A 25337-nucleotide genomic window follows, 5' to 3' on the forward strand; every position below is an offset into this window, starting at 1 on the left:
GCAAGTATTTTGACAATTTAGAGTTAGCGAAAGATCAAGCAAGATGGCAGTGCTGCAGAGCTGGGATTTGTCAGTGTATATGTTGGAAATCAATGTGTTTTCAGACTTTATCGCTGAAGGGCAGCATGTAGATTAGAAATAGGGGAGGGTTGTCTTCTTTATAGAGCACTTCTGCAGGGTATTAAGGTTTCTCATATTTTGGAGCTCTCTCATTTGATGTGTGTGGTTTTCACAATATTCAGTCAATTTTCACAATATTCAGGAAACCCTGCATGCATAGTCTTCTTCCTTTCCAGTTGTTCAAAAAGTCACAATCATGATCAGTGGTAGAATTTTTGTCTACCAAGCAGAAAGCCCAGATTTGCTTCCCCCTTAATGCAGGGCTGTTTATCTTGATTTAGTGAGTGGTCAAAACTGTTACAGCTGGAGTTCAATGTGAGGTCACTTTCGATTCAAGAGAGACAGAACCAATTTTTTTCTACAGCATCGAAAGTTAGTTATTCTTTCTTTCCCTATTCCCATGTGCAATCCGAAGACAAATAAACAACAATAATATTCAGTTTTTACCGACAGTAACTACCAGGGTTGATCACCCACTTGCATTATTTTCTTAATTTATAATTTCACAAATTAATAGAGAAGCAGGTAGTAGTTGATTAACAGGAAATTGTGACATTAGTGTATGTTCTGGACATTCACTTCTAAACACCTGTATTCTGTCATCCAATTTCCCCTTCATTTCAGAAATTTGACAGCATTTATAAATGCAAACCAATAATATACGTGCAGATTATCAAAAGGTTGTAATTTTGTCATAAATAAGCCATGAGGAATATGTTTAATATTACCTCAGAAATGTATTTTTCTTATATGCCTAGGAATTGTATTAATTGACTGTATTTATCTGCCCACTACAATAGTGGAAGCATTCACCCATTTAAATAATTGGATTAACAGCTATTTGAAACAGTGGACAAAAAGAAGGTCATACACATGTTAAATTTTCATCTGCTAACACTAGCAACAGTCACTTCTGGCTGTTTGAAAAAACAATCTCAGGAAATTGTTCTTAATTAGCATTTCTATAAAATTTCCAATCAATGAGTCAATTTTCTGTACAGTGAGGAAGTGGAAACACATTTTCATTTATTTATGTACCTGTATGCGTAATCTTTACCATATATTCATCTTTCTGGTGCCATGTTTAATTCAATCTTAGAAACGTGCTACTACTTACAAAACATTTGCTTATCACCGTCAGTGCTCATGGTGTCGTCAGCATTTTAGAAAACTGCATCCTTGCCCCTGCTCAGTATTATCTTCCTATGCGTTTAATTTAAAGTTTACAAATCGATTATACTGATCTTGGGCTCCAGTGAGCCAAAAACACCACCATATGTAACTTATGCTTAATTGTATTTAACACAAGATTCTCCTTCTTAAAAATATACCTACATTTATATTTAGTTGGCGTAGAAATCATTTTAAAAGTATTTGACAAAACTTGGAAAACATTCAAAACAAAACTAAGAATACTATCTATTTCATAACTCCAAAGTAGAATGAAGAGATTCTACTTAGTATTTCAATTTCAATGTAATTTAAATATGCCATAATGTTCAGCTAACCTAATAATTAACATTAAATTTTAAGTATTTTTTGCTTCAGGTACTATGGTATATACAAGTTAACAATATATTTCAACTTTGTGTACATATGAAATATACACCTTAAGTAATAAATCACTACCTTAAAATTCATGTTCAGAACATAAGAAATAGGAGAAAACATAGACTATACGGCCCCTCGAGCCTACTCCATCGTTCAATAATGTTCTGTAGACCAACTTTAAAGGTAACTGTTGTGTGGGTCTGGCAGGAATATGTGATCATTGTACGGGACTTAGTGTTGGATAAAAGTCTTGTAGGAATGCTCATTGGGCAGTATGTCAGGCTTTTTGAATTTGTGTTTTGCTCACTCAGTGGAGAGTGACAGTTGGTGTCTCAGTGAGGGAGTGTTGCTCGGGCTGCAGTGGAGAGTGACAGTTGGGGAAGTGTGGGGAAGTTGTTTTTTTTTTTTTGTTTTCTTTTTTTCTTGCTGGTAATGGCTTCAGGGATGGCAGTTCAGGCAGTATGCTGCATCTCCTGTGGGATGTATGTGGTGAGGAAATCCAGTAGTGTTTCAGGAGATTTTAGTTGTAAGAAGTGCATTAGATTGCAGCTTCTGGAGGAGCGTGTAAAGGAGCTGGAGGGGGAGGTAGAGGAACTCCGCATAATTCGGGAGGCGGAGGTGGAAGTTGATAGGAGTTATAGAGAAATAGTAACTCCTAGAAATGAGGCTTGGGTCAATGCCAGGAGGAGGGGTAAGAAGCAATCGGGAAGACAATCCCCTGGGGCGGTTCCCCTCCATAATAGGTTTTCGGTGCTGGAGGCTACAGTTGAGGAGGAATCAACTGAGCATAGAGAGCAGATCTCTGGGGGTGAGCCGAGTGAGAAAGCTCAGGTGGTTAGGGGCTGTAAAAGACTGGGCCTTGTGATTGGGGACTCCACAATTAAGGGGACAGATAGGAGGGTCGGAACTAAAGGTAGGGACTCAGGGTTGGTGTGTTGCCTACCAGGGGCTGGGGTCCGGGATGTGTCTGACAGGGTATTCAGGATTCTTAGGGGGGAGGGAGATAAACCACAAGTTATTGTACATGTGGGGACACACGACATAGGGAGGATAGAGGAAGGGGATATTAGGCAGGGATTTATGGAGTTGGGGTGGAAACTAAAGGCCAAGACTGACAGAGTGGTTATCTCTGGACTCTTGCCTGTACCACGGGATAGTTTAGAGAGGAATAGGGAGAGGGAAGGTTTGAATTCATGGCTGAGGGGATGGTGCAGGAGGGAGGGGTTCAGGTACTTAAGCAATTGGGGCTCGTACTGGGGAAGGTGTGACCTCTATGAGAAGGATGGTCTACACCTTAATCAGAAGGGGACCAATATCCTGGGGGGTAAATTTGCTAAGGCCATGCAAGGAGGTTTAAACTGATTCGGGGGGGGGGAGGGATCCTGAGTAGTGGGGCTGAAAGTGAGGGATGCATGGATGGGGACTGCAATGCACGGCATTGCAGAGGTGGGGTGGAGCAGGGTTTGAAATGTGTATACTTCAATGCCAGGAGTATTCGCAATAAAGTGGGTGAACTTGCAGCGTGGATCAGTACCTGGGACTTCGATGTTGTGGCTATTTCAGAGACATGGATAGAGCAGGGGCAGGAATGGATGCTGCAGGTCCCGGGGTTCAAATGTTTTAGTCGAAGTAGGGAAGGAGGTAGAAGAGGGGGAGGGGTAGCATTATTGGTCAGAGATTGTATCACAGTGTCAGAGAGGAGGTTTGATGAGGACTTATCTGTTGAGGTAGTATGGGCGGAGATTAGAAATAGGAGAGGAGAGGTCACCCTGTTGGGAGTCTTTTATAGACCTCCTAAAAGTTCTAGAGAGGTTGAGGAAAGGATTGCGGAGTCAATCCTGCTTAGGAGTGAAAGTAATAGGGCAATTGTTATGGGGGATTTTAACTTGACTAATATTGACTGGAATTGTTATAGCTCTAGCTCGTTAGAGGGGTCAGTTTTTGTTCAAAGCGTGCAGGAAGGTTTTTTGACTCAGTATGTAGACAGGCCAACTAGAGGTGAGGCTATATTGGATCTGGTGCTGGGAAATGAGCCAGACCAGGTGCTAGACTTGGAAGTTGGTGTGCATTTTGGTGATAGTGACCACAATTCGGTTACGTTCACCTTAGTGATGGAAAGGGATAGGCATGAACCTCGGGCCAGTGGTTTTAGCTGGGGGAAGGGTAATTATGAGGCTATTAGGAGAGAATTAGGAAACATAGGTTGGACTAGGAGATTACAGGGACTGGGAACGTCCGACATGTGGAGTTTTTTCAAGGAGCAGCTACTGCGAGTCTGTGATAGGTATGTCCCTGTCAGGCAAGGAGGAATTGGTAGGGCTAGGGAACCGTGGTGCACCAAAAAAGTTTCTTTGTTGGTTAAAAAGAAAAAGGAGGCTTATGTTCGGATGAGACGTGAGCACTCGGGTAGTGCACTAGAAAGCTTTAGATTGGCTAAGAGGGAGTTGAAGAGCGAGCTTAGAAGGGCTAAAAGGGGACATGAGAAGACTTTGGCGGATAGGGTTAAAGAGAATCCTAAGGCGTTCTATAGGTATGTCAAGAACAGAAGGTTGGTTAGGGCAAGTTTAGGGCCAGTTATAGATGGCAGAGGGAAGTTATGTGTGGAACCGGAGGAGATTGGTGAAGCATTGAACCAATATTTCTCTTCGGTGTTCACGCAAGGGGACATGAATATAGCTGAGGAGGACACTGGGTTGCAAGGGAGTAGAATAGACAGTATTACAGTTGATAAGGAGGATGTGCAGGATATTCTGGAGGGTCTGAAAATAGATAAATCCCCTGGTCCGGATGGGATTTATCCAAGGATTCTCTGGGAGGCAAGAGAAGTGATTGCAGAGCCTCTGGCTCTGATCTTCAGGTCGTCGTTGGCCTCTGGTATAGTACCAGAAGATTGGAGGTTAGCGAATGTTGTCCCATTGTTTAAGAAGGGGAACAGAGACTTCCCCGGGAATTATAGACCGGTGAGTCTCACTTCTGTTGTCGGCAAGATGTTGGAAAAAATTATAAGGGATAGGATTTATAGTTATTTGGAGAGTAATGAATTGATAGGTGATAGTCAGCATGGTTTTGTGGCAGGTAGGTCGTGCCTTACTAACCTTATTGAGTTTTTTGAGAAAGTGACCAAGGAGGTGGATGGGGGCAAGGCAGTGGACGTGGTATATATGGATTTTAGTAAGGCGTTTGATTAGGTTCACCATGGTAGGCTTCTGCAGAAAATGCAGATGTATGGGATTGGGGGTGATCTAGGAAATTGGATCAGGAATTGGCTAGCGGATAGGAAACAGAGGGTGGTGGTTGATAGTAAATATTCATCATGGAGTGCGGTTACAAGTGGTGTACCTCAGGGATCTGTTTTGGGGCCACTGCTGTTTGTAATATTTATGGATTGGGTGGATTAGCAAATTTGCTGATGACACCAAAGTCGGTGGTGTGGTAGACAGTGAGGAAGGGTGTCGTAGTTTGCAGGAAGACTTAGACAGGTTGCAAAGTTGGGCCGAGAGGTGGCGGATGGAGTTTAATGCGGAGAAGTGTGAGGTAATTCACTTTGGTAGGAATAACAGATGTGTTGAGTATAGGGCTAACGGGAGGACTTTGAATAGTGTGGAGGAGCAGAGGGATCTAGGTGTATGTGTGCATAGATCCCTGAAAGTTGGGAATCAAGTAGATAAGGTTGTTAAGAAGGCATATGGTGTCTTGGCGTTTATTGGTAGGGGGATTGAATTTAAGAGTCGTAGCGTTATGTTGCAACTGTACACAACTCTGGTGCGGCCGCACTTGGAGTACTGTGTGCAGTTCTGGTCCCCACATTACAGGAAGGATGTGGAGGCTTTGGAGAGGGTGCAGAGGAGGTTTACCAGGATGTTGCCTGGTATGGAGGGGAGATCCTATGAGGAGAGGCTGAGGGATTTGGGATTGTTTTCGCTGGAAAGGCGGCGGCTAAGAGGGGATCTTATTGAAACATATAAGATGATTAGAGGTTTAGATAGGGTGGATAGTGATAGCCTTTTTCCTCTGATGGAGAAATCCAGCACGAGGGGGCATGGCTTTAAATTGAGGGGGGGTAGTTATAGAACCGATGTCAGGGGTAGGTTCTTTACCCAGAGGGTGGTGAGGGATTGGAATGCCCTGCCAGCATCAGTAGTAAATGCGCCTAGTTTGGGGGCGTTTAAGAGATCCGTAGATAGGTTCATGGACGAAAAGAAATTGGTTTAGGTTGGAGGGTCACAGTTTTTTTTTAACTGGTCGGTGCAACATCGTGGGCCGAAGGGCCTGTTCTGCGCTGTAATGTTCTATGTTCTATGTTCTATGTTCACTCTATTTTGTCATTATTCCAAATAGATTTTTGGAACTGCTTTACCTGATGTTGCATCTTGAATATTTCTGTGAAATACTGGCCTAAAGAGGGCAGCATGGTTTTGGGCAGAGACAGAAAGAGAAAAAAGGCTGGTCACATCAGCCAATGAAGGCAATGGTCTGATCTCTCTATGTAAAATATTTAACCTGGTATTTAACCTGGTGTTGTGAGACTTCTTACTGTGTAAAATATTATGCAGAGAATATCAGAAGAGAGACCCGATGTTTTGGATGCGCTCTGATTGGCCATTTTAAAGATGCCAGAAAAGAAACTTGTCTGAAACTGAAAGGGAATTTATATTTTAGAAATAAAAATCTTCCTAAAATACTTTCTAATGATGGAGACATTTATGTCTATAGTCTCTCTCTTCACTCTCGGAGAGACTGCAATGATTCCATAGCAGTCATTTGAACTTACTTGATAATTTTATATCTAAACGTAAAAGTAACCTTAAAGATTGAGAAACAAACAGCTTCACAAACTGTATGCGTGACATAATTTCTTTGGAAAGACTGCATGAGAAAGCCACAAGTATAAATCAGATATTTTTCTGCACATTTATAGGCTTTAACTGAAATCCCTTTTTGTGTTTATAAGATTACTCACTTGTCAGGAAAGTCCTCGAGGAAAATATTGGGAATTAATTTCAAAGACAATTGTCTGCTTAATAGCAGCCTAAAAGTAAATGCTTTAAACTAGTATGTAGCACCACTGATATTTCAGTGCATGTACCATGCATTCACTTCTCATAAAACTGCATAATTGCCCCTCATTTCTGTTCCTGTATGAGTACGCTGGTGTCTGTTTTTCAGAAGCTTATTGCACTTTGTACAATTGGTTTTAAGTACATCTTTGTTTCTATATCTTTTTAACTTAATTAACATGTTTTGTCGGGTGTCAGTTAAATGGCCTGAATTGTGCAGTATTCTACAGGCATATGAAAGACTTCTTTGATCTATATGATCAAAGGGGTTGCAGTTATCTCAGAGATCCTCGTAATGTTGCAGACCCCATTGAGATGTGTGCTTTTGTCACTGGGCCCTATCTATTAAATTTGTTTTCCATCGCTACACGGTCAGGTTAATTACCACAGAAATCCAGAAGTATTCCTAGTCAACAGTGAATGTCGTTGTCATTTCATCTTCTTCAGGGAGACTAAAATATCAGTGTCAATGAGGAAGCCCAACTCTTCTTGTAGGAAAGTTGCACGGACAGTTGTGTCAAGTAAATCGAAAAAGCAGCAATACACTACATTAAGAACAGATATACAAGCCACCGCACTTGTACTGAACTCTTATAATTTGTGTCAGTTAATTCATTAAAGGAGCACATCAACAATGGAGGATGCTTCGTTTCAGCTAGTTTGGCACAAACTACATTTAACATCAAGTTTACCCATTTCATCTCAACGTTAAATTCTGGCACTTAAAACCTTTTTATAATGGAAGGAAAATCCCAGCTCAGCTGTGGAACTTTTCTCTAGCTTGTGTTAACACCACAGTGCATCAAAATTAGTTTTCATGAAGTTGAATCACAGGGTTGTTGATCGACTAATAGAAACAGAGGTTGATCATTCTGTGGTGCCACTCGTGCCTGATCTGCCATCCAATTATATCATAGCTGGTCTTTTTTCTGAATTCTATTTGCCTGCCTTCATTCAATACCTTTTCTAAACAAAAATCCATCAATCTCAGTTTTGAACTTTTTAATTGATCTAGCCTCAACAGTGTTTTGAGATGAAGAATTCTAGATCTTCATAACTCTGTGTTAGAGATGTACTTCTTGATTTCCCATTGAACAGGCTAGCCCTAATTTTAAGGCTATAGTTCCTTGTTCTGGTCTTCCCCATCAGAGTAAATAGTTTCTTTTTTGATCCACCCCAACGTGATGGTAAAAGCAGACTGTAACAGAAGAGATCAGGAATAGGGAAGAACCTGTAACCCAGATTAACTGTCACTTGATGTTTCAGCTGCACAGCTATAAATCTGATCCAGTTTTTGAATTCCTATCAGTGCAAGTAATTGTTGCTTCTTAGTTTGTAATTCCCAAGTTATGAAAAACGTTATATTTAAAAATGGCTTTTCTTTAGGGAGCAGTGACCCATTTTGTGTGATTGAACTGAACAACGACAGACTGCAGACACATACTGTCCATAGGTGTCTCAACCCTGAATGGAACAAAGTCTTCACTTTGTGAGTATGAGCACAATGATTTCTTGCGTGCTTTATAAAAATTCACAGATAATAAATTTCCTTGTCCCAATGACACAGCCTTTAACAACATGTATTGTCAATACTCAGGAAGGATGTGTTATCACTAGTATAGTATGCAGTCATAGCAAAGTGATGGAATTGTAGTTCCAAACCTGCTTTCCAAACAGTTAAATTTGCATGTCAAACAAATGTGAATGGAAATTCATTATTAAAATGGGGTGTTGTATTGATTAAGGAAAATATTGCAGTGCGGTACAGAAAGGATATCCAAGAGGGATCAAGGACAAAATCTATTTGGCTGGAGCTAAAGGACAAAATGTGTACATTGCTTGATGTAGACCATAGGCCACTTACCAGCGGGAAAATTGTAGAGGATCAAATATGCAAATTAATTACAGAGAAATTATACAAGTGTGTAATGGAGGGACTTTCATTATCTAAACACAGACTGGAATGGAAATTGCGCAAAGCATAGAGGAGGGCAAGAGTTCCTAGAGTCATTCAGGAGAATTTCTACAGCTGTATGTTTTCAGTCCAGTAAGAAAGCAGGCATTACTGGACCTGGTTCTTGGGACTGTGGTGGGCCAAATGAATGAAGTGTTAATATGCTAACATTCAAAGGGCAGTGATCTTGATATCATAAGGTTTAGATTGGTTATGGAAAGGGACAAGGAGCAATTTAGAGTAAGAATAATTAACTGGCGGAAAGCCAACTTCAGTGGGGTAAGAATGACCCAGATAAATTGGAATCAAAGATTAGCAGGCTAATTTGTAACTGAATCATGGCTGCTTCAAAGAAGAGCTAATTCAAGTAGATTCAAGATATATTCTTACAGAAGGGAAAGGTGCAGCAAACAAAGCCAGAGTTTCCTTGGCGAAACAAAGAGATGCAGTTAAGATGCAAAGACATTCACCAGTCAAAGTCTTAAAGTACAGAGCAGTTGTTGTCACCACAACTTGAGAGAGACCTGGACTGTGTATCAGCAGCTAATAAGAGTGCAAGACAAATTCCATCAGCAATGCCTTTGTCACATCCTTCAGATTCAATGGGAGTACCATGGAAAAGATTCTGGTGTTGTTGATGCCAGCTCCACAAGCATTCAGGCAAAATTCCTGCAAAATCAATTTCAATGCCAACAAGCATCTTCCCTGCTGGTCCTGTTTTCTCAACTCAAATGGCCAGTTTAGTCGGGGAGGACAAAGAAAGTCCTCTTCAAAGAAACACCAAAGCTCAGCAACATTGAGATTAGTGACTAGGTGGAGCTTGCTGCCTATTGATCAAACGTTGGCAACTTGTCCATCAAGTTGCATCACACTTTAAGTTCAAACATCTCAATGATGAGGTAGAGGGACAGCAGAGAAGGAAAGAAAAGGAAGCAAATCTTGCACTCCAGCATCCAATGCCTCATGGGATTTCTACCCAGAGATCTGCAATTTTACTCCGATTGAGGGAAGTGGCAGGTAGCCTGCCTGCCAGCCATGGGCCAATTGAGGCCCTTAAGTAGCCAATGAATGGATTTTGGTGCCTCTTCCCATGCCGGCTGCAATGTTTCCTGTGTCAGGCAGAAGCTGCAGAGCCCAGCAGCTTTCATTACTTGAGCTGGTGCTGTTGCATTGGAGACTGGCTGCCGCTCCAGCATTTATCACTACACCTCGTAGTTGTTCCTTAGACCAGCGAGCTGCTGTAAATTTGATTGGCTGGCAGCTGTTGGAGGCAGGAGCTCCTCCTCCTCCAGTTGCGGTGGAAGTCTTGCCTCTACTAAATTAGTAATCTAGTGAGTATTCAATAGCTACAGGCAAACCTGCCGGATCTGGGGCAGGCTTGACACTGACATTTACACTGGGGAAGGGATCCCGGTGCACGTTAAAATCCAACCCTGTGTGTGTGGAGGAAAATTTTAGCAACATGCTGACTGCAGGGATCAAATTAGGAACACAAAGCGATGAATTGCTAGACCTGAACTCATATTGACTGTGCTATGCCATGATCCATTGAGCATAAGTACATTCTGTCACCTTGTCACTGAAAGTGTTTTAAAATTATTTTCAAGACAAATTTTACGGTTGTGCTATAATTCCACAGAGATTGCTGATAAATCATTTTTAATAGTTAATGCATGGAGTTATTGGTGAAATAGTGCTAGTAAGAAATAAACCAATCATAGGAAAGAAATGATAGACATGGATGTGAAATTCATTCACCCTGATATTGGGCACAGGGCCTTAGAGTCATAGCATGCCCCCATATTTTGGAAATGAAGACACAAAATCTATTTACCCACCTCATTTCTTTCATAGTGATGATGTCACAAGCAACTTTCATGCAGATCGAGACTCCATCTCTCTGCAAGAGCCCTCTGCACATTCAAACACTTTGTGTAGTGTAGACTCCGGGCAGGCTTTTTTTAAAAAAGCACAAGCTGTATAATAAGGAAGTTGCTGCAAAGCTGTTGGATTTTTTTTGCCATTGAGTGGCTGGGAAGGAAAAGGCTGCCTGATTTCATGACCTCACCTTGCACTCACTGTGTTGAAAGGTCAACTCCTGGCAGAAGGCCATGTTTCTGCCCAGACTTGCAAGAGGCCCTCGAGACTGAAGGGAATGAGAGTAGGAAACGAGGGTGGTTATTACACAAGTGAATTTCCACAGACCTGGCAGCAGTGTCACAATAAGTTTAATGGCTTCACTTTTGTGGTCAAGGTGAGTGATTGCATCTGCACATTACATCTTGCAATCACCATACCACCCAACTCTCACACCGCTTAAAGTACCACACTCTGATCACTCACCCAGCAGCACATCCTGACAATCAGGATTCATCCCTAACATTTTCATGGGACTCCTTATTCACATACATTTTCCAATCATGCCAACTGCACATCAGATACCTCTACAAACCTATAGCTATTCACCTATGGCAGGCACATCAACCAAGCACACTGATGCACAGTCATTGACATTCAGTCCTCTCTTTTAGTGGAGAAGATCACCCACAACAAAAGGGAGAGATAGAAGGCAAGTGAATCCACAAACCCATCCCTTCAATGCCCTGAAGCAGATGGTCCACAAGGTCATGGACACCATGGACACTATTGCCACAGAATCAGTGGCACCCAACACTGGCAAGACTATCTTGGATGTTGGTAAATTGCTGCCTTATGTAACTTTTCCACTCACTCCCTTCCCTCACCCTGAAGGGTGCCATGAAATGAACACTGAGCCTACTGGTTTCCTCTTCATGCCCCCCTCCCTTCACTCACCCTTCCCCCCCATTTACATTTTTATGCTTTCAGATCATCAAGAGCTGCAGGTTGCTCAGTCCCTGTGGCCTCACTTGGAAGGGAAAGAGGAGGAAGAGAGTTCTGAAGAAGAAACACTGGCACTTAATTTAACACTCGCAGCCACCAGCTCGGATGCTGGCACTGTACAAATGTTAGCAGTTAATTTAGAGTCTGTATCTGCATATGGTGAATCACAAGCAAGTAGGTCAGCTTGTGTACCTTAAGAAAGTGAGAGCACGCACCAGTTCTGCTTCAGGAGACTCACATAAGGGCAAACTTGAGGCAGAACACTGATGAACATGAACCAAAATGCTTGTGCATTGGCAAGCCCGCAACTGAGTCTGTAGCATCCAGCATTGGTGAGAACATTGCAGATGATAGTATGTTCCTGCCATTTGCTCTGAGCAAGTTGTTAGTGATGTGATCATGGACTTCTTTCACCCCAGCCCCCTTCCCTTAAACCATGCCCTTCTGATTTCCTGTATTCAGACACTCCCAAACTGGTACCTCCCCAATTGAAGGGAACCAAGGGGAAAGGGAGTGAGCAACAACAAAGCACTAATGAGGCCCTGTCACTTGATTTGAAACGCCCACTACCAGCTCAGATACTGGCACCACATATACCTTGGAGGCAGTGTGTGATGACTTAACTGGGAATGCGAAGGCTACAGCCGGGAGAGAGGGAGAAAGAGTGGTTCAGCTCACCAGAGGGTGATGTTGCAGATTAGTTCTTCTGCAGTGCATTGTATGAGGCAGCATACACGAAAGCTTGATGGGAATGCACACTGAGATTCTGGACGCATTGGTTGGCTTGACAGAGAGAATGCCATCCTGTCACTGTCAAAGAGCAAAGAGGATTCTGGCTCTAAATTGGTAAAGGGCATTGTACATTTGCACTCTCCACAGCTGTTGCTTCACCTCCCAGTCATGCTGCAGATCCAGAAGCACCGCCACTACTTCCCTCTCTGTTGCAGCATTAGGACATGTTATTGAATCCTCTGCCCTTCCTGTGAGGATTCTGCAACACTCTGGCAAATTCAGAAACTCTCCACAACACCTGCAAAAGTATTCCAGGACACCTGCAGCCACTTTATAAGAGCAGAAGCTATTAAAAGTAACTTTCCCTGAAAATAGGGTGCCTGGTCCCTTAAGTAATGCTAGTGCTGGGCCCCTCTTGCAGCTTACTGCTTGTTGTTTGCAGAGTGATGCATGACTTTTTGGTCTAGACATGAATGGTCTAAATTAGGTATTCCAACTTTTTATCTACTTGTTGCCCAATTGTCCTTGGCAGTTTTGCTCCCTGCTTTTCAGTCACTGTGAGGCCAGGGGGTGTGACCACCCCCTGCACTGCCCAAGTGTTTGCAGCCCACTCTCCCCAGCACCTGTACAGTTCCTAGAGCACCTCAAAATTGCATGATATTCAACACCTAAAAAAGGCAAGAGCAACAGATCTGTGGGAACACCATCACCTTCAAGTCACACATCATCCCAATTTGGAGATATACACTACCCTATAGTGAGTGGATTCGGCATTAAAGCTTGGAACTTTGTCCCGAACAGTGTCACAAGAGGATTTTCACTACATGGATTGCAACAGTTCAAAAAGGCAGTTCACTGCCACCTTCTTGAGGGCAGCTAAGTAGAACAATAATAGTGGATTTTCTATTTACAACCACATTCCCAGAATTAACAACATTGTGAGGAACCCCACATCTGCCAATCCTGGCCAAGTCCTATTCACCTCATCAGGTTTCCATGGTGAGCCCCAAATGCATTACCTCATGCTTTTCAAACTGAATTCCATTTGCCACTTCTCTGTCCACTCAACCAAAACCATTGATATCATTATGGAGTCAACAGCTATCCTCTTTACTGTCAACTACACTTCAATTCTTATGTCATCTGCAAATTTCTGTATCATGTGACCCATATTTAAGTCTAAATTGTTATGATATACCACAAAGAGCAAGAGCCCAGTGGAGCACCACTGGAAACTGTTTTCCATTTGCAAAATCATCCATCGACCATTACTCTTTGTTTCCTGTCACTGAGCTCATTTTGGATCCAACTTGCCACCTTCCCCTGTATCCCATGAGATCTAATTTTTCTGACCCGTCTGCCATGTGGGATCCTGCCAAATGCCTTACTGAAATTCATGCAGACAGCATCCACTGCATTGCCATCCTCAATCCTCCTCGTTAAAAAAATCCTTGTTCTCGTTCAATGCTTTTCTCGCAGGGGTCACATCTCTTTCCCGGGAAGAAGTCCAACTTTGGAGAGCTGCCGTCCAGTTGGGTGGCCAGCAGCTCTATAATCCCAGCAGCACCAGACATGAGTCTTGGTCATTTTTGGGGCTACAGGCAGTCCACCCAGGAACTGAGGTAAATTAGAGGTCAGGGGTCTCACTGAGTAGGGTGAGGGAAGTGGGGGGACAAGTTCATGAGGTTGAGGGATGGGTTAAGGGGCTGGAACTTTGAGGATCTGCCCTCCTTGCCTGTCACCAGCCTTTGCAGCTAAAGCTTTTTGCATAGTGTGTGCCTCCCTCTGCTGTAATATTATCAGCAGCAGGGTAGGGCCCTTAACTCGCCATTAGTTGGCCACTTATGGGTCTCAATAAGCCAAAGGGAGGGCAATTGGTCATCCAACACCTACCCTACCCCATAAAGTTTCAGACAGGTCAGAGGTAGCAAGTAGATGGCTGGATTTTATATTTCTTGCCTTCAAACCAATCAGTGAGGAAGTGTAAAATCCACCTACCTAATAGATGCTATCAGAGCTGTTGCATATTTCCAGCATTTTCTGATTTTTATTTCACACTCATCTTGTACTGTTACCAAGATCTGTGTGGGAAGCATTCCAATCCACAATAGGTGACCCAAGTTATTTCTGTGAGCCAGGCTAATGGGTCAAGCATCACTTTGCCCTCGAGATTGCTACAGGAAGTTGTTGTGTTCCCAGTGAGGAAAAGGATTCTAGGAATGGGTTAAATCAACCATGGAAGTTAAGGATAGTATTAAACTGAAAGAAAAAATATAAATTGTGGCAAGGATCAGTGGTAAGCCAGAGGATTGGGAAAGTTTTAAAAACCAACAAAAGTTGGCCAAAAAATAAAGAGGGAGAAGATAAACTATGAGGATAAATTAGCAATTAATATAAAAATGGACAGCAAGAGCTTCTTTAAATATATAAAAAGGAAGAGAGGGGCCAATGTGAACAAAGGCCTGTTAGAGAATGACACTGGGAAAATGATGATGGGGAAATTGCGGAGGAGTTAAACAAATATTTTGTATCAGTCTTCATGGTGGAAGACGCTAATGACATTCCAAAAATACTAAATCAAGGGGTGGAAGTGGGAATGAAATAAATACAATATCACTGGAGAAAAAGTACTAGGGAAACCAATGGGCCTAAAGGCCAATAAATCCTTGGACCTGATGGATTGCATCCCAGTATGTTAAAGGAAGTAGCTACAGAAGTGATGTATACACTAGTAGCAATCTTCCAAGACCTTATTGAGACACATAGGGTGGAATTTACCCATCCCGCCCACTACGGAATCGTAGCGGGTGGGACACGAACCGTGCGAAGGTCTGTTGACTTTGAGTGGGATTTCCGGTCTTGGGGCGAACAGAGCGAGAAAATCCCGCCCATAGAATTCTCAGGAGGATTGACAGGGTAGCTGCTGAGAGAATGTTTCCTCTTTTGGGAGAATCTAGGACCAGAGGGCATAATCTCAGAATAAGGGGTTGCCCATTTAAAACAGAGACGAGGAGGGATTTCCTCACTTAGAGGGTAGTGAATCAGTGGAATTCTTTATCGCAGAGAGCTATAGAGGCTGGCTCATTAAGTATGTTCAAGGCTGCGGTAGACAGCTTTTTAATCAGTAAGGGAATCAAGGGTTATGGCGATAAGGCAGGAAAGTGGAGTTGAGGATTCTACTAGATCGGCTATGATCTAATTGGAATGGTGGAACAGACTCAATGGGCTGAATGGTCTACTTCTGTTCCTATGTCTTATGGTTTTATGGAATGATTCCACATGAAACCACATTGATGCATTTGGCCATGGATGTACCATATGCAGTCTTTTTAATGCTTTACACCGGCACATGCAACAGGCCATGATGGCATTCCAACCTCCTAACACTTTGACCTCTAGCGAGTAATAGGTTCTGATTCTAAAGCTAAAGTATTTTGCAATGTCATGGGAAAATCCGTGAGAAATTAGATTGTGATAATTACATAGATTAATATTTTAATTTGTTATAAAATATGGACATTTCCATGACAATTAGCCAATAACCCAAGCGAAGCTGTGTTAGTTCATCATAGCATCATTTGGAATAATGAATCATCATAAATGGAATGTATCAGCTCTCTTACCCCACAAAGAGTAGGCTTTGAATGGAAAGAGGTGTGTCTTTTCTTACCTGGTGTATTTCAATAAATATTTCAGTGTAAGTTTTTCTGAGTTTAAATTAAAAAGGATTATTTATTCTCACACACTTACCTCCGAATTAACACAAGGCCACAAACTTGATCTCATATACACGCACGCACATTGGGATGCTGATAGAGAGAGTGCACTTTTACAGATTACAGTTAATTCAGTCTCTGTGATTTTTAGCCTCCCATATGGCAAGCCTGTGGTTTCTTGATTGGTTTGGATGATTTAAAGTTGAAGTGAGGGTCTACTAAAGCAAAGGGTTCACAGCAGGTTGCATGGTTTCAGTAGTCACATATGTAGAAGGTTGATTCTCAGGTGAACTTTGAAGCTTGAACAGGTTAAATACTTTAGCTGCTTGATGACTTGCAGTTAGTTTCAGATTTGATTTGATTTGATTGGATTTCTTATTGTCACATGTATTAGCATGCAGTGAAACGTATTGTTTCTTGCACGCTATACAGAGAGTGCGGTTTTTAGACTGGCTTATGGTTCTTAAAAGGCAAAGATGAACTGCCTTTTTGGCAGTTGCTCTCTCTTTGGCATTTCTTTTCTGCAGATTGTCCTAGTCTCTGAGTCTTCAGACAAAACTCATTGGGCGGGATTTTACGACCTCACTCGTCCCAAAACCATAAAATCCTGCCTGCGGTCAATGGACCCTTCCATTGCCTGTCCCTCGCCCACTTCGATTCCAGCCACTATTCACTAAAATTCCGGCCACTATCTCAAACCAGTTTCGATCACATGACCTGGCATCACAAACCTGGCATCATACAAACAAAATGATTTAGAAGTCCAGAGTCATCACTACACAGTAGGTGATAGATCATAGTATTTAACACTTAGCTTGTGGATTACTTGCCTTTCAGCTTTTCTTTGCTAAATTGCAAACCTGGAGACATAGTCTAAGAGTCCATTATCTCTGTTTTTGGTAAGCTTCGAACTTTATCCATTCCATGCGGAGGTCTCCCACCCAGGGTAATTCCAATAGAACTTTACAGGAGCTTGACCTCTGTGTTGAATCGCTTCTCGACCTTTTGGCTAAGATCAGGTGTAGTTTTGTTGTCCTGCACTTGATTGAAGTCAATGTGGTTACACTGAGGCTTCATTTGAAGCAATTTTTAAAACGCCATCTAGGCCTTTTGGCTAAGATGGAGCTCAGATCAAACACTGGAAAGGGTGTAATGCCTACTGCTATTAGCTTGGACCTGGTTAATTGAGCCCAAGACAGGAAATGGGGAGCCTGTCTTGTCAGCTTGGATCTGTAATGTCTCTCTTGTAGGGACTTTAATTGGACTTTGATTGGATTTTGATTGGATGTAACAAAAAAAAATCTGTGTTGAATAAGCAACAGGGAGATGTGGCTTGGTAGTAATTCACTCAACTAGTAATCTAGAGGCTCAGGCTAATGCCGAGACAGTATTTGAAATCCTACCCTGGCAGCTGGTGGAATTTAAATTTAACAACTAAATCTAGAAGATAAACCTAGTCACAGGAATGATGACCATGGCAACTATCATTGATTGTCATAAAGAATTATTTGGTTCATAAATGTCCTTTAGGTAAGGAAATCTGCCATTCTTATCTGGTCTGGCTATCTGACTCCAGATCCACAGAAATGTGGTTGACTCTTCCCTCTGAAATGGCCCAGCAAACGACTTAGCTCAAGGGCAAATAGGGATGGGCAACAAGTGCTGGCCTTGCTAATGATGCCCACATCCCATGGAAGAACTAATAAATAAGTTTAGTTAATTTATTATTGTCACAAGTAATCTTACATTAACACTGCAATGAAGTTACTGTGAAAACTCGTAGTCGCCACACTCCAGCGCCTGTTCGGGTACACTGAGGGAGAATTTAGCATGGCCAATGCACCTAACCAGCACGTCTTTTGGATCGTGGGAGGAAACTAGAGCACCCGGAGAAAATCCACGCAGTCACGGGGAGAACGTGCAGACTCCACACAGTCATCCAAGCCGGGAATCGAACCTGGGTCCCAGTTAACCAGTGTGCCACCATGGCTGGCTGTTAAAAAAAAACTGTCTCCTTGGCAGCCATCTTAACAGTTTATTAGTGTCCATTTTAAACTAATAAAAGACTGTTCCAAAAGCTTGCATATGAGCACAGTCCATATTTAAAGTTATGAATATAATATGCCTTAATTGGGCTTGAAATAACTCATCTGCACAAAGATCCTTCTAACTTATGGGAAGATGGTTTCATTCAGATGTAAGAAGACAGGTTGTTTTTGAAAATACTGAAAATGCTGATAGTCTGCTCCTTTATTATCAAAGATATTTTAGCAAAAACCCAAAAGGCAGACTTATATTCTGTTGCGTTCCAACTACTTGTTACTTGTCTAGTTTCTACTATTGACATTTTCTTATAATTCCAGAATGCAGCATTGCTCAAATTCCAACATTCTGAAACAACTATAGGCTTTGGAGAAGTAAACAATACTGCTTATAGAGATGTTAAACCATATATTTACTTCTATAATAGAATTGGACAATGGCTATAGCACAGAGGTTGTAACTCAGCCCATCGTTCCCATGCCAGGTCTCTACAGGAGTAACTTTTTCCCAGTTCCCCAATCTTTCAGAAGATTTTCCAATTCTCATTTCAAAGCCATGATTAACCTTGTCTCCACTGCACTCTCTCAGGCTGTGCATTCCAGATCCTAACCACACGCTGCGTGAAAACTCTTTTCCTCATTTCACCTTTGGTTATTTTGCCATTCACCTTAAATTGGAGTCCCCTGGTCTCAACCCTCCTGTCACGGGGAACAGTTTTTCTTTATCTACTCTGTCTCGACCTCTCATGATTTTAACCGAACAGCTTTCTCAAATCACCTCTCAATCTTCGCTTCGCTGAAGAGAACAGCCCCAGCTTCTCCAAGCTATTCACATAACTGTCCCTCACACCAGAACCATTCTCATAAATCTTTTCTGCGCTCTTAAAAAAATTGCCACAGAAAATAAATAATTTTAGAACAAGTGGGTGATAAAACAGCAGTCCAAATATTGGAGACCTAACAATAGAATTGAACTCTCCAAATCAGACAAAGTTGTGCATAGCAGCATCCTGTCTGATTTTGAACTAAAGTTTGAAGTTACTTGAAAGTATTAGTTTGAGGTAGGTCAATCACTATGTGGATGAGATGAATTCCTTGCGCTTACTGTGCCAACTGTTCAAGTATACCAGGCTAAGCCAGACCACTATTTACCTATTTAAACAAATATACTTGCTAGACCACCTGTTCAAATTATGCCAGCCTAGCCAGATGAAATGGTTCTGAGAGTATTGCCTTTCAGTTCCTGTGCCAGCTTTTCAATCTTTTCAGGAGTCATATTCGCTAATGATCCTATATATTTCCCACTGTACCAGATAGACCAACTATTTTGTCTGTGTCAAGTTTACTGATTGTGACAGATGTGCTCGCTGTTCCAGCCATGCCAGCTGTGCTAAGTCTGCCAATTGTGTTTACTGTGACAGCTTTCAGTACCTGTGGCGCTGGAACAGCTGTGGCCACAGATACTGACACCACTCATCTGCATCCCTGTTTCCTTTCTCATTCATTATACTTGGATCCTAAATGATTTCAACTTCAGAGCATCCTTAGGGCTATACTTTTGACTTTGTTTGAAGGAAGGATGAATAACTCTTTGCATAGTTATTTACAAAACGGGTGAGTGCAACTTTGAAATGTGCAATTCAATAATCAATTAGTGAGATTAGCCAAAAATAATCAATCAGCTGGAAGAATGATCCTTCAAAACTTTTCAATGAGGTAACAAGACAGCTAAATGGGTGTGCGGCATTATATTGATGAATCCAGCTGCCTATTGCACAATATTTTCAAAAGAATAACGAGTCTATAAGGCCCTTTTTCACAGGCTGGTCCCTGACTGCCCTTGTGGGCTCCATACTTAAGAATTGGCAGACCTTGCTGGAGAAAAGGGGAAGAAGATTGGTAGGGGGTCGATGTTGAACAAGGTCTCTAACAGAATGGAGGCAAGATGTGCTTGGATACATAACAAAGCAGCTGCACCACCATTCAAAAAATTTGCAAAAAAAAAGTCTGCAAAGAAATTGCAAGACTATGAAATGAACACAGAAAATAGGTAAGAAGATTAATGCGAAGGCAGCAAACCATGGGGGCGATTCTGCCATCCCGCTGCGCTGCTTTTGTCGCACAGCCGGCCGGGAGACTCGAGCGGGGGCTGTTTCACGGGCTCCCCGCCGGGAGCGGATTTCCAGCACCGTCAGCTCCGGAGCTGCCCAATGTATTCACAATCTAATTTAAATACAATTTAAATGCCATTACGGGCTGGGGCCTGAATGGGGCGGGGCCTCTTGGGGGCAATCTGTGGGGGTGGGGGGATCCCGTCACCACTCTGCACTTTGGGCTGAGTGATAGAGAGGGCCAGCGATCAGGGCTGGCCATCGGGGTGGATCAGCCTGCTGGGGGGGGGGGGGGGGGGCTGCACGGCCGGCGATGCGGGGGTCTCGAGGCTGGCCAGTGATCGAGCTGGCCAGTGATCGGGAGGCCGGCAGTGCAGGGTGATGTGCATGCACTGATCTCGGCGCTCACAAATCGGTGCATGCACAGTGGCCCGCTCAGCGCTATGCTGCCAGCCTCTCCAGCAGGGATAGGCCGGTCCCACAGCTTTTTGGAGTGATTTACGCTAGTACACTGTCAGCAATGCACAGTGTGGGAGATTCATTTTGAAACTCCCGCTGAAAAGACCAACATGATTTACTGCAGTTTTTACACGAATTTGACACTTAGAATTTTGGGAGAATTGCCCCCCCCCCCCCCAATCCACCTCTACTTAGGAGCAGGCTGAAAGGCAAGAGGGCCATTTAATCAGGCCAGACGGCATGGAGCAGAAAGACAGATTCTCCCTGATTACATCAGGCTGGGAAGGTTGAGAACGACCTTCTTACCCAGATCGCCAATTGAGACCCTGAAGTGTGGCCCGTTTTTGCTATTACTGGTATTGTACCAGTGGTGAGGGGTAGGCATAAGACACATGGGCATGCTGCCCAGTAAAAGCGGGCAGCTTCCCTACAGGCGAGAAGGCATGTGGCCCAATAATGGGGCATCCTGTGCCCAATGGAGGGCCCCACCGGCAGCAAAACTCACCCCTGCAGAAGACCCTCTCTGCTTCACATGGCCCCTCCTCCCCACCTGACCGGAGCTCACCTGATTAGCCCTGATGAAGCTGCCCCATTTACCTATCCTCTGGTGCCTCCTTCATTGTTCTTGGCTGCCGGTAGTGTGTCTGAAGAGAATTTAATCCTGTTGGGACTCCCACAATTGGCCATGGCACGATAGCCAACAGCTCTCAAGCCTGGCGGATTGGGTCACCATCACAATCATTAAATTCAGTCCAACATTGCTATAAATATGGAGAATTAATGCATACCATGATGGCAAAGTGAACATGCTGTACAAAATAATTTCAGTGTGGCAAATTAACTTGTATTCATCCATACCACTATTACATTTAAATGTTATCCTGCACAAATACATGGCATAAAATGTAGTATGCAGTAAATCCTATTAATAAGATCATCTCAAAAATTATAAAAAGAGAAATTTTGCTTTGTTCAGAGGGAAATACTTTCAGGCATTGTACCTGAGGAGGTTAGAGGAATGTCAGGCAGACTAAGATTAACTTTACCGATCATCACATCATCTATGATTTGCTCATTTTACATCAGTGATTATGCACAAGTGCACATAAGTACTTATGTGGCCATATTGTTCCATCTGTTCTCTTCAGTATGTTGGAAATGATGTTCAAGGTAGACTAGAAAATAAATGATAACCACAGCACTAATCATTATCACCCACATTTTTATGAAGAACCAACAAAGTTATAGACAGAAGTTAGAACACAAGGGTTGTGTAGTGCAGTCAAATGCTTCCATCCACAGAGAAGTTAAAACATTTATGGTCGGGTGAACAATCAGTTGTTTGTGTGCCAATTCACATATATGTCTGAAGGTCCCAGTCTCAGTTGAAACTTTCAATGGAACATGCATATCAAACTTCAGAGTGGTTCTGTCCATTTAAGATCCCTTGCTGGCTCATTCCTTCTGCAATACTGTTGATATTCTATTCTTCACACTGGTGGCAAAAATCCCCCTTATATGTTTCTGAAGAACTCTGACTGAGGGAAATAGGCTGTGATCGGGGCAGTTGGGTTTAGAAGGTAGCTCCAAAGAAAACAATCTAATTAACAACAATCGGGCAAAGGGATCCTCATTCTCTTCCTGGCTGCTGTGTGGTCCATGGTTGCAAACTAGTGTTTGTCGTGCCACTGAAATATTGTTTAATAAACCTGTTTTGTTTGAGGACAGAGGAGCAATGTATTATTTTTGTCATCATCATGTGTCATTATGATTTAGATCACTGCAATATATTTGACATAAATGAAAAGTTGCATGCCAAATATTATCATGCACAGGGTTCTCTTTAAAGTAGTTCCAGAATTCAACTTTAGTTCTAGCTTAAACTTATGCCAATGAAAATCATAGTATCTTTATCTACGACAGCCCTATTTGAACAGTCAAGAGTTCAGCAGTGTATCTTTGTTACAACATTGTAATATGCTGTGTCTGCTATAAGTATTTTAAAGCAATTTAGCAGTAATCATCTTTATTACCTGGAATTTCTGTAGGGCTTTTCCAGACAATAATCAGCAGAATCCCCAGAGAAATAGCATAAAATCTAAGAAATTACTGTTAATACTGATTTACAGGTTTTTTAACCATTGCTGCAATTGATCAGGAAACCCTAATGGAAATTCAGGATCTGTATATTCGCAACTACATTTTTCAATTCCCACCTCCCATTTTTGTTGTTTTCAATGCAGTTCATTCTCTTTTTCTTGTTTTGTGGTTGACTACATCGACTAATGTTCAATTACGGCCAGCCACTCCATTCTCTTTCACCACCCTTCCCCATTATCTAGATCTGTGGAATGACCACACATAGTTTACTGTTGCCTGTTTGATTGTATTCACCACTCAATCTTGCACTGTCATTTTTGGAGTTACCCTTGGGATCTATCCTTGGCCTCTTCCTCTTTCTTACCTACGCTGGCCCGATGGTAAATTTGTTCACGGGCATAGGGCCAGCTTCCATTTTCTGAGGTCCATTTCTACTCTCTACCGTTTGCCTCAACCTGTGAGCCGCCAAACCACCACCCTGACATTTTCATGGATGAATCTAATTTCACTCTGATTGTTACAGCTACCATGATAAAACATGTTCCTTTGCCATTCTCAACCACTTGCTTTAGCTAAATCAAATTTATAACACTGTGGGATCTTGGTGGACCCAAAGGTCAGTTTCAAACCCCACAACCAATCCATCAGCATGACTAGTTTCACCTTTGGATTATTGCTGCCTTTGCCTCATCCTCACTGCCACGAAAACCCTAACCCAAGCTTTGTCACATGGAAACTCAGTTTGTCCACTGAACTGCTTGCTGGCCACTAATCATTGACTGTCCATAAATTCCAACTGAAGCTCTCTGTATCCTGTCCCATACCAATTCCTGTTCACTCATCATACCCAGGCTCACTGATCTACATTGGTCCCCTTTTCCCGAGGGTTTATTTTAAAATCCATGACTTTATCTCAATCTCTCTTAATGCCCCACCTTATCTGTCTGGAAGCTCGCCAGTCCTCCCAGTTTGTGATTATGTACATCCCCTGCCCCCAGCTCCACTGATGATGACAGAGCTCTCCACAACCTTGGGCACACTTTGAACTTTTCTCCCCAAACCTCTTATCTTTTCCCTTTCTCAATGAACCTTTGAAAAATCTATACTTTCAATCCATGTTTTCTGTCAGCTATCTTAATTATCAGACAATGGCTTGTTGTTTATTCCTTTACTCCTTCAATCATTTTTCTTCACACCCCCCCCCCTATCCCCATTCCCAATGCCTTCAGACATGTTTGCATTAAAGACAGAATGTAAGTGTAAACTTTTGAATTGTAACACAGATATCTTTCCTTTTGTCCTTTTTCTACCCCTGCTATTTTATTATGTATTTAGCTTTTTTATATATCTTAGTTGTTCCTCTCTTTAAATGTTATCTGTGTTCAGCTACCTTTTCACATGTTGTTCCTTTCTTCTTTTCTGCCTGGTTCTACATCTTTTAATGAATGTTCATATTTATTACTCATTACTTATATAATTTGTCTTTTCTATTTACTCCCCTTCATTTGTCTCCCATTTAGCAACATCAAGGACATCCATTCAGTTCTGGAAGTGTCAGTTTATGATGAAGACCGGGATCGATCTGCAGATTTCCTGGGCAAAGTTGCCATACCTTTGCTAAATGTAAGTTTTATCCGTCTGACACATTGTTCATTTTCCTCACTTAATAAAATTCCCGACGATATGTCTGTCATTTCTCGAGCAAGATTTGTAGTAATAACGCTAAAATTCCAGCATGCCCAATCCACAGCTACATTGAATCCCACGATAGTTAATTTCTTTGACAGACTTGGTGCTGGTAATGAACAGGTACTTGTCAGAGTTGCCACAGTTGTTTTAGGTTCTCTGTCAGTTTCAGCAGCTGGGGGTCAAAGGTCGTTGGGGGAGTGTATTCAGCAGAGACTGAGAGACAGACGGCTGTCATGTCCTTTTCCCACAGATTCAAAATGGTGAACAGAAAGCCTACGTCTTGAAAAACAAGAGTCTGACAGGGGCAACAAAGGGGGTCATCTATCTTGAAATGGATGTGATTTTTAATGTTGTAAGTTCTAACTTCGTCTTTTCATACTGCCTAACATGTTCTCTTAGTAACTCTGTTTAGTAATTCTGTATGAGATTCTACGTTACATAAAACATCCTATTTTTCTGTAGAGTACCGGTGTAAATGTGCTTCAATTGTTATCACAGTCATGAGATTACCATGGGAAATATTTTACACTGTGAATGAAACATTTTTGTTGTGTGTGATACTGTGCAGGTAAGAGCAGCAGTCAGAACAATCACTCCCAAAGAACAGAAGTACATTGAAGATGAGCAGAAAATCTCAAAAGAGGTACTTCTTTTAACCACAATAAAATGGTCCTTTGAATATTTTAACAATAATCTTTGAGGACATGTTCTAAGAGCAATCTCAATTATCCAATCTGAAAATTAAACTGTTCATGTGAGCCTTTACCTTTCACATCAGTATTACCTTATCAATGGAGAAGTACAAGAGATGGCATAAATATTTGTCCCTGGTTTATATTCATTCAATTAAATAAATCAATGCATGCAGGTTTACTATTAAATTAAAGATTTAACATTGGTATTTTCACTTTTCAACACAATTCTATTAATAGAATGATAGAATC

The 25337-nt window shown here is 42.1% G+C and overlaps 1 protein-coding gene across 4 annotated transcripts in view; it reads left to right on the plus strand.

Annotated features, from left to right (window-relative positions):
• mctp1a (multiple C2 domains, transmembrane 1a) overlaps positions 1-25337 on the plus strand; it is a 599923-nt gene that overhangs the window by 372862 nt on the left and 201724 nt on the right. For all 4 annotated transcript variants that reach the window (XM_078214774.1, XM_078214777.1, XM_078214776.1 and 1 more), the window contains 4 exons: positions 8115-8217; positions 24225-24327; positions 24644-24745; positions 24962-25036. In XM_078214774.1, the coding sequence (XP_078070900.1) occupies positions 8115-8217; positions 24225-24327; positions 24644-24745; positions 24962-25036 (383 nt within the window). The remainder of the gene's footprint in view (positions 1-8114; positions 8218-24224; positions 24328-24643; positions 24746-24961; positions 25037-25337) is intronic.

The sequence above is a fragment of the Mustelus asterias genome, chromosome 6, assembly GCF_964213995.1.
Source record: "Mustelus asterias chromosome 6, sMusAst1.hap1.1, whole genome shotgun sequence".
Lineage (NCBI taxonomy): Eukaryota > Metazoa > Chordata > Chondrichthyes > Carcharhiniformes > Triakidae > Mustelus > Mustelus asterias.